Genomic DNA, 10894 nt, shown 5'->3' on the forward strand with positions numbered 1-10894 from the left:
ACTTTTCGGGGTCTCGACATTTATGAATTATGTTCGAAGGGAAAAAAACAAAAAGCGACGGAATTTCGATGGAAACTTGTTAAATGCTTTATTTATGTTCCTCCTTTGCATCGGCAATTTAATTAATTTCTGTGTTCTGCTAGAGTGTTGCAATCAATTAATTAGAGCAAATCAATTGCTTTGACGGTGTGCTTATCAAATGCATTTTTAATTTGTAATCGATTACCTGGACTACTAAGTGACTGGAGCACTAAATAAATGCATTTATTTGCTACGTTACTACCGGCATTCGGAATGTGTCATTCAGAGTGAGAAATGTTTTTATGTTAGACAACTTTATGTTGCTATTTGAATGACTTAAATAAAACAGTGGGGTTAGATTTGCAATACAATCGATTTATTTTCAAATATGCGTTTACACAACGTGTTATGCGATTGAAAATCAAGTTTGGTGATCTTTTAGATCGCCGACTATTTCTCAGATTCATCCTCCGGTAGATCCACTGAGTTCTGCTGTTGGATTTTGTGCTTACGCCTATCGCGGCAACTTCCACAGATTCGCATGCAGAAGAAGTAGATTAGCTCCAGGAAGCTGAGGCACGAGATTCCCATAAACAGGCCGCAGATGCCACCGCAGTTGGAAATCAAGGTGGAGACTCCGAAAAGAATTGTGCGTTTAATGGCCGTAAACTGATGCTCCTTGAAGTAAACGGAGAGTCGAGATCCAATGGCACTAAAAGATTGTAATGTTACTTATGTTAGAGCTCGGAATACTTTAAATTTAAGAGTTTAAATAGGGGATAATATAGTAGATTCCTCTGCATTTTTTTTAGAACAAGAGACATTTAGTTTCTTTAAAAATAAAAAAATATATGTTTTTTTGAGATGTTTTGAAATAAGAAGGCGTTTTTATTGAGGATTGTAGTTAAACAAAAAATAGTTATATAAAAGGTTTAGTTACTCACTCTGTATGCTCATACACTTCGCGGAAGGCTCGAATGGTTTTGCCCACGTCGTATTTGGCCCTGGAAATCTCGAAATTATACTCAAGCGATGTGCAGGCCGGCATGCAGTTGCAGGTGATGTCGACACTGTCATCGATGCTCTTGGCCATCGTCTCATTTTGCAGCTGGGCGTAGAGCTCATCCTGGGCAGTTGTGTAGCAGGTGATGTCATTCAGTCCACAGACGGGAGTGCCCACGGGTTCTGTAGAAAATACCAATTGAGATAAAGTAATTTAAAGCCAACTTAAAGATCACTCACTGGGCATCCAGAACTTGGCACAACCGCATTTGGAAACCGTGTAGTTGGCCAGGCATTCGGTTTGGCAATTGCTCTGCGAATAGGACTTGAAGAAGCGCAGCGATCGCTCATCATCGAACAGACACTGTCGTCTAAGCAAAAATAATTATATCGAAAGTGTCACCGCTTTGAACACCTCACAACTCACTTCTCTGGGGTAATTTCGTGCAAATTGTCGGTGGACACGACATAAGCGGGTAGCACACTGACCAGGACCTCATCGCCATGGGGCACCAAGATATAATTGCCCGACGTCAGCGGCACACTCTCCGGGGAGTTGAGAAAGACCTGTCAAATTACACATTAGTTGCGCTCAGATCCACACCCAGTTTGGTTTTTTTCTTTTTAAGACACACCTTATAGCCCTGCTTGAAACTGCGACAATCGTAGTCAAAGTTGTGCTGCAAACCCTGCAAAAAGGCGAAGAACCCATTCTTCACCGATGAGAACACCGTCCTTTGGGGATACGCATTCTGACCCTGGTCCACGAATCCGGTATCCAGTGACCAATTGCCAGTTATGTTGTTCCAGGGCGGCAGGTCCACATCGAAGTAGTCGTTAAAGTTCACTACATCCGGATCGACATAACTGATGAAGTTCTCGTCGCGATAAATGTCCTTTGGTCGCAGGCCGTTGAATTGATAGCAGATACCCTCATCGGTGGCCACGAAGTCGAATATCTTGTTGCAGAAGTAGAACCGTCCATTCCACTTGCAAAACGGCCCCGTCACGTTCTTCGAGATACTCAAGTCAATCAGAGTTTCGGTTACGTCCACATTCGTAGGATTTAGTTGCGATAGCAACGGTGCGAGTCGCTGCACCACGTCCGGATCACAGATGTGCATTGCAGCCGCCATTCGGACCAAGCTGGGGATTCAGAAAAGGAATTATTTAAGGTATTTTTCAAATAAAAATTATACAAATGCAATTTAAGTCAGAAATGTACTATTAAAAATTAAGAATATGTTAAGAGATACGGTGTTATTTTGATATTTACAAAGTTATTTCTCCTTTGCCTCATGGGGTTTTTTAGTTTCGGTCATCACAGTTTGTTTTATTTTAAAAAATATACCTATCAATCAAATCCTGCTTAATTAATACCCTAATAATACCCCAAATACTCAACTCTTCATCGTCTAAATCGCTGACATTGCCACTCTCCTTGTACTCGTTCCAAAGTAGACGTGATACGTTCGTGTAATCGAAGACACTCCGTTCCATTTTGATTTCTGGACAGATGGTGATTGTGGGAAAGGGTATCTTATGCACAGGCACCAGAGTCTCATCAAAGCCCAGGATGACCGGCGAATCCTGCCATTTAAGATAGGTATCCCAGATGAGGGAAACGGCAAAGTAGACGGAGATGCAAGTGAAGAACAGCCAATATAGTCTGTAGGAATAGGAATTTATTTAAAAATGGATTCTGGGATTGCTCTTATAAAGAACACACTTCTCGTAGATGGGTCTGTGAACCTCAAAGATATATCGGATGCCGTGAATAGTCGTACTCTTCGCGTACTCCAGAAGTAGGCCTTTGCAGGCGGACAAAGTACTTCCGTATCGAATGCGCGACTTGATGATCACATCACTGGGCACATCACTCAGAGCAGCCGAGGCGATACTCGCCCGGGTATCAAATCCTGGAAGAGCCAGTAGCTCCGGACCGGGCAGAATGCTGATGCCCGACTTTTGCTCCTCGTCCTCTTTAATGTCAGCCATTGTCCACGAAACTGGACGCTTGGAAGGCGACTAAGCTGCGCCATCCATGCGGAGTGTCCTTTTATAGCTGACCCCCGCGAAAACTCCTGAAATGTGGGTGCGTTCTCCGGTTCCAGTGGGTCCTTGCTCGGGGACTTCAATTTGCACGCACCAGCGACGCATTCATCTACTTTAGCTTAATTACGGACCCACTACGTTTCCCATTTTTTTTGCCACTACATGTGCTTATTTACTAACTCTTTGGCTATAAATTTAAAAATTTCCTTGAATTGGGCACGCCACAATAGAAACAAGTGTATCTTTATCTTACAAAGTAATATTACATGCACTTTAAAATATATTACTTTAAAAATCAACCTACGCTATAAGTGGATTGACTTTCATTTCTTAGATAAGAAATGATTGGACCATTAAACAATTAATTATAAATTTAGTTATTTATTTAAACTAAACCAAACTAATAAGGAAATGGTGTTTCAGGCATTAGCTAGGATGGATTCTTACATCTTTTGACATTCCTTGCAATCCCCCAAGGGAATATGAAAGAATGCTGGCATTTGTATAGCTGGACCACTTATCAAATCATCTCGGCCGCGAGTCACCGATTTTGGAAGTATCATCGAGTACTTACTTTGATTTTATGCTAAAAAGATTGTCACCATGGTCGGGATGCCGGCGAACATTACTCTTTTTTCCGAATGCCCGACATCGTTTAAACATGTTCCAGGAATTTAGTGGGATACTCTCCTTTTGTGCCGGCCCATACTGGACTGGCCTCGTCTGGCGGCATTCGTGCGTGGTTTGATTTTGTCTGCGCAGCGATGCACCCCTTTGAATGTGGCTCAGTTGTTGGCACCGGCACTTATTTGGGGACATTGTCATCGATATAAAACGGGCTTTTTGCAATGTCCATTGGTCAAGAGGCATCCGTTGCGCATTTTTCGAATATTCAGCCAGCTCTGTGTGGGTTTGGGACTCTGCAGTTTGGCTTTTTTTTTTTTTTTTGGCGCATTATCGGAGTGTGTGCATCAGCATTTGGTTTCGCGTGAAATTCACTCACGACTTGTAATTATTTAATTTTATTGTTTGTTTTGTGGCCAGCCGACAGGGAACAACGCCTTGTTCGTCGGGTAGAGAGTGCCTACTGTATAACAAGATCTCGGTATCAGATCAATTGGCCAAAGGCCATTTAAAACTACACTAAATTATTATGCAGATAAGTATTGCAATGCCCAGCGAACAACGCCTACAGTGGGCGTCAAATCTGAGTAAGAGGGCTTTTTTATTTGCGTACCAATTGTATTCGCATTGGGGCGTCAAATTCCGTTTTTGTGTGGCTCGAATATGGTTATTAGTCATTAGGCTTATAGATACAATTATTACTGGTAAGTGGTGGGCTTAACATGCCCTTAACTGAATTGATAAATGGACTTAATGAGCGGTACTTATGGAATCACGAATCTAAACTGTTCACAAATTACTTGGCAATGTTTTGAGCTTACGTAAATAAAAAAAACTGGGACAGGTTTTTTATTCTCATTTGTAACGACGGAATTCGTAGATAAAGTCAATAAAGTATAGCATACGCAAAAAAGGCAAAACAGATATGTTATAACATTTCTTTAATAAAAAAAAGAATTTACTTTTTATGCCAGAGTGAGATATATTGAAAGTTAAGCTTTAAGAATATTTAAAAATCCACAATTTCAGAAACAGACATTTCAAGAGCTCTCGAGTAATTCAGTGTAAATTATTCATATTTTAATGTGTTCCCACATAAGGCCGTACTCACAAAATCTCATAGCTCCCAAAAAAAAAGAAAAACGACACAAAAACTCAATGGCCTGTCTGCATTTTTAAATATTTTTTGCTTTTGCCTTGAGTGTGTGCATTTGATGGAACTGTAATTAAATTGGCGAGTGCTTCCAAACGTCACGACAGTCTACATATTTTAGCAATTCTATTTGAATAATTGACGTTTCGTTTGTGGGTGGGCTGAAAATTGTCGGAATTACCCTTTGAAGGTCCAATATGGAGCTGTTGAAGAGTTTGTAAATTTGCCAACTAGTTTTACCCTGCAGGGATATTCATTAAATATTTACAATGGGCAGATAAAACAAAATAATAAAAGAAAACAGATTAAATATGGCAAACAAAGCTCTGAAAATTCCAGTTGCAGTTTTCTATTTAAATTTGGCAATAGAATTTAATTTGTGATTGGTTTGTTTCTCCTCGTTATTTAGATCTGAAAAATGGTGACATTTTTTATTGAAATGTTTTGTTTTAAAAGTTTATTTCCGATATCAAAGTATTCATCCAATTAAATTACATTTATACCATTTACAATTGTACTATTTAATCTTTGAGGATATAATTTAAGCAAAACCCGAAAAACTAAATTGTAGAATTTTTGGTATGTGCAAACATTTCCCATATTTTGGAATCAAATTCTATTTCAAGGAGGTATTTTAACTAGAGGTACCGCAAACACCTAAAAATTTGTATTTCTAATCAGTCAATGTCATTAAAAAAGACTATAAGACCAATTCAGTGTGCAAATCATAATCTATAATTTGCAGGCCATACACATGTTAATGTTTTGACTTTTTCAATTCCACTTTTGTCAGTTGAACGGGGAAAGCTAGGAATTATATATGGCATCATAACACACGTTATGATCTCATCAATTCAGGCTGCCTGCCATCGAGGGCATAACTACGTGCATTCATAACCCGGGGCCCCCCAGCTCCGCCCCCAATCCACCGTCCCCCGTCCCCCCTCCCCAGATGGACGACTGTTATTCCCTTGTGGCATACAGTCCTTCCTTTCCCGGCTCACTTTCCCATCCCAACTCGACCGATTCGCATTTGTTTATAAATTATGAGGCAGAGACAAAGCTGACTGCAGCTGCTGATGAGTTGAGTTGCCATTCTGCCAGGAAAGGCTGCTCCTCCTCATCCTCCTCATCTTGCTCCTCCGGAACCTTCTCCTGCACCTTCGGTCCGTTTTCTGTAATAAATCAAAAGCAGTTTCGCCTGCAAATCCTCTGTCTTGGCCTGGAGTCTGTCTGCTTGATGTCTACCTGTCTTGTGTGTGCAGTTCCAGTTGCAGTCTGTGGCACCGGCGAGTTGGGGGAAAATTTATGCATGGCTTCACATTTCTTCGAGTTATCATTTGTTACGTAAATTATGCATGTTGAGTTGGAGTTTTTGTTGTGGAATTACTTCAGACGATTAACCGACCCAAGGCTAAATGGTCAGTGGATGGCTGTTGTTTGGTATGCATTTGGTATGTGTCAGTTGCCAAAATTACAAGTTTTAACCCATTCTACTTAGTCAAATGCATGAAAATTATGCTGATATACATACTCAAAAGCTAATCAAATATATTATAACTTGGGCTCGATTAAACAAAATTTCAATTATGAAAATTGGACAAACAAGACATTTATTTCATGATTCCTTCGGGAATCCATTGCACATTTGGTACGATAAATTGCTTCAGCAACGGAAATCATGGAAAATAATTAAATGTATAATTTAGTGAACGATTCTATCCCCAAGCACAACCACAACAAATTGTTTACAAATGGTCCACGTTTAACGTAAATTGTTGCTCACATTAGTTGCCACAGATTTTCGCTCATGATTATCCTAATTAAAAGCGTAATTTTCCAACGCATCTGCACATTTTCCCATGTACGTATTAATATAGATATATGTAAATTTTCATGTATACATATTTGCCTTTAGCACATTTGTTTATTTTTAGATGTTTTGTTTTAGTTTGATAAGTGTTACTTTAATGTTGTCGAGTCGCGATATGTTTTTGTATTGTTGTATAGGAGGGGTTTTTAGTGGGTGCAAGCCCCACATACCACACATACGACGGTAGTGTGAGATGCAGAAGGCATTTTCCCCCCTCAGCCCAAAAAAAAAAAAAAAAAAAAAAAATAGTTAGTTATTACAGTTAGTTATTACAATTTTTCTGAATTTAAAATATACAAATTATATACAAAACTAATCGCGCTTACTGACATTAAAAACATATTGAAAGGCAACAGACTTATTTCTTATTTAGTTAGGCGTTAAAAATTAAAAATGTACACATAATGGTTTGTTGAAAATATATATGGTTACAAATATGTAATATTCCCTGATAGCTAGAACTAGAGAATATAAAATAATGTTATATTTTTGTTAGTAAGTAACGCCAGTAGCCAATTTTCAAAGCAACAGAGTGATTTATAAAGCGGCCAATCTTAACTCATTGCCATGACATTTATGACCGGCACACAGGTCGGAAAATGGGAATTAACATTGAACTAGTACTCAGATAGATGTGATGTCGGACAGTATAAACAAGTGCATAAGTATATGGCTTAAAATGACTGTGTCAACGATATTTATCATGGGCTTACATTGTCATTAATAATGCCGCCAACTTGGGCGAGAGAATTGTGATTCGTTGGAGGAGTGCGGTGCACAAATTGCAATTTCTATGCAAATTTATAACAAATAATTACTGACAGCCATATTTCATTAGTAATTGCAGGTACTACACACTGCGCTCTCACTCTCTCCATCGTGCAGTGGGTATTTTAAAGATAAATTCGCGGAGGCAACGCGGCCAAGTCGAGTGAACTCGGCTCGTAACAGGCCACTTCGCACAGTGAGGCAATTAAGCTGATGACGTTGATAAAAATCAACAGCAGTCAAGCTGCCATATAGCCCATAATTTATAGCCCCGCGCTTGAGTATCGGACAGTGAGGAAATTATCTACATATGAATATGTGGCGACACATTATTAAAAGGTTGAGAGTCTGTCGTATAACATGTCTCGTATATGGAGCCACATATCCGCCAGTGATCGGTGTAGATGACATACGATCGTTAACAAGTGCGACCAACTTTGTAACTATCTATCGACAATGATAGTCGTGCTAAAAATCTAATGGCAACGGTGCATTTATCGCTCAATAATGGCCTTGTGCTTGTTTTGACCTAGTCTTTAACAGTAACTACATGGGCTTGGCTTTTTAAACCCATTATAGGCGGAGATTCTAAGCTTATTTGCATTTCTAAATTATAATTATCTAGTACTTCTAAATTACTGGAATGGAAATTATTTCTCTCAGTGCTTACAAAGATTTACTTATTGAAAGCTTGATTAGAAGACGTTTAAAATTCCTGTTTCCTAGATGGTGTTGAACCTTATAAAGTCTTTTTTGTAATATTCAGAAAACTTTTAAAATTAGCATTAAAAATCAATTTGAAAATAAAACATTTGCATTTCAAAATCATTTAATGTTAATAATTTGGGAATAATACGATTTGATGGACTGACAATTACAGTTTTAAGATACTGCACGATCGAGAAATATTATTTGAATTTCTTTTGACAATCGCGCGTGCTAAGTGCTGGCTATAAAATCGTGGCATATATTCGGGGTAAACGCGGACAGAAATTAACATGCAACACGACAGCAGCCGCTGACAGAAGGCCCGATGGTGTTGCAAGGATGGGGCAGAAGGATGGGGCAGGAAGATGGCCGCAGTAGGATCTGCGACTGAGTACGTGGAGTGTCAAGCTGCCAGCGAAAATTCCCGACAAGATTGCACAACAGCAGCATTGTGCTCATATTTAAAATGGCCAACGCCACAATGGGCTCTGCTGGGATGGCAATTGGCCATCGATGTCAGACCTCCAGATATAAAGTATTTCGTGCTTTGTGGCTCCCCAGTCATCCTACACTGCCGAAAATATTCCATAAAATGAAAATGGGCTTTAAAATGTTAGTAAAATATTTTCAAATTTAAAAGGGAATGCTAAAAATTCTTCATAAGAGATTGTAACCATTGCAAGTTGGAATGTGCCAAGATGTATTCATTAATTATGCTTTTAATAGTATTATTATTAGTGGTTGTATATATGCTAAAAACTATAATAGTCTCATTAAGGGTATATAAATTATTTGAAGTTTAATTTGGGAAATGTTTTTTATAATTTTAAAATATTATTTATTAATTATTGATAGTCTGATTTATTTTTTAGTGCAGGGGCTCCCAGAAGGCCTGTCAAATGCATCGGTTTCATGGCGGTCCCCAAGTCCCAGTCGAAGTCCCGGTCCCAGACATTGCGTGTGCACCGTGGCTGCAACTTCAACACCTTCGAAAGGGGCATCATCATTACCATCATCATCGATAAAAGGCATTTGCAAGCGCATTGCATACAAACTGTTTGCTAAATTTATTTATATGTAATGTTCTCGCTCATGCATATTTAATGTCCACGCATTTTCCTCCTGTTCCCGGAGCGAAGAAACCCAAGGAGTAAAAGATAAAATGCAGTTGCCGTTGGCTTTCCGACCTCAACCCCGGGATCTCCATCTCCTCCAGCTTGGCCAACAAGTAGCTGCTGTTGCTCCGCTGGTATCTGCATTTGGGCTTCTGGTTTGTTGGCCAGAACGGTTAGCTGTTTTCGCCTTGTTCTTCTCGTGTAGCGGTTGTCAGCCATCAACGTGGTTAACATCGATTTCTGGCTCTGATTTGGTGTTATTTGGCTCGTTTGGTAGTATTTACTGCTTAGTCACGGCAAAATGGGATTAGTAAAGGACATTTGGAAGCGAAATTAATATTAAACAAGAAAGAAAAGCTAACTTCAGGCGGAGCCGAAGTTGATATACCCTTGCAGAATATTCTGTAAATTATATTGGTTGACCATAAAACCCATGAAAAATCCCAACTTTACAAAAACCAAAGTTGTGGCATTTCCAATCGTTCAGTTATATGGCAGCTATCGGATATAGTCGGCCATAACTTTACCAATTATAATCCGATTTCAAAGTGGCATACCTCTAAAGACTTGTGGTTGGATTCTCTAAAAATCTGCATTCAAAATTTTCATTTTAGCGTTGACCGACTTTTTGACTCATTTTCATGTTGGTTATTTCTAAGTTTCCTATGAGTTACCCAAAGGTGACCCACAATTGGACTCCTAGATTCCATAACTTTACCAAATATAATCCGATTTCAAAGTGGCATACCTCTAAAGACTTGTTGTTGGATTCTCTAAAAATCTGCATTACAAATTTTCATTTTAGCGTCGACCGACTTTTTGACCCATTTTCATGTTGGTTATTTCTAAGTTTCCGATGAGTTACCCAAAGGTGACCCACAATTGGACTCCTAGATTCCATAACTTTACCAAATATAATCCGATTTCAAAGTGGCATACCTCTAAAGACTTGTTGTTGGATTCTCTAAAAATCTGCATTCAAAATTTTCATTTTAGCGTTGACCGACTTTTTGACCCATTTTCATGTTGGTTATTTCTAAGTTTCCGATAAGTTGCCCAAAGGTGACCCACAATGGGATATATAAATAATATTTAACATTTCATTTATCATTAATATGTGTTATTAGGTTCATATTAAACTATTGTATGCATTATGTTTTCTTTTATTGTTTGAGTTAAATATAAAAGAAACTTCCATAACATTTTTGTAAGAAACAAAGGGATCACAGACAAAACAAGCTATATTTAAATTCTTAAAAAAAATCGAAGTAATAAACAAATTTTAATTCGGTGTATGAACTGTATAGGTAAATATATAAATAAGGTTAATAATCAATTTTGTAAAGATTGAAAAACAATACTCAACAATGTAGTTTACGTAAAATATTTACATAATAATTTTAAAGTTTGTGTATAAGGAATACAAATGGCGGATTAACCATTCGCCACGTTGAATGGCTGTTGCTTGTCGCTCGCTTTTTCACATGGGAGACATAACGACTTGTACTTTCAACATCTCAATGCTCGAATCTAAAACTCGCACTCCCGTATCACCCCCCATGCGAGTATATAGGA

At 38.6% G+C, this 10894-nt stretch overlaps 1 protein-coding gene across 1 annotated transcript; it reads right to left on the bottom strand.

Annotated features, from left to right (window-relative positions):
* Positions 1-394: 394 nt before the first annotated feature.
* On the bottom strand, positions 395-3233 carry LOC108052226 (pickpocket protein 28). The gene is made up of 7 exons (XM_017134573.2): positions 2753-3233; positions 2429-2692; positions 1659-2169; positions 1451-1590; positions 1264-1394; positions 966-1206; positions 395-733 (listed from the first exon to the last, which is right to left on the bottom strand). The coding sequence occupies exons 1-7, from the start codon at positions 3019-3021 to the stop codon at positions 472-474; spliced, it is 1818 nt and encodes a 605-aa protein (XP_016990062.2). The 5' UTR covers positions 3022-3233; the 3' UTR covers positions 395-471.
* Between the last annotated feature and the right edge of the window lie 7661 nt (positions 3234-10894).

This window comes from Drosophila rhopaloa, unplaced genomic scaffold (genome assembly GCF_018152115.1).
Source record: "Drosophila rhopaloa isolate 14029-0021.01 unplaced genomic scaffold, ASM1815211v1 contig_2, whole genome shotgun sequence".
In the NCBI taxonomy this organism is placed as follows: Eukaryota; Metazoa; Arthropoda; class Insecta; order Diptera; family Drosophilidae; genus Drosophila; species Drosophila rhopaloa.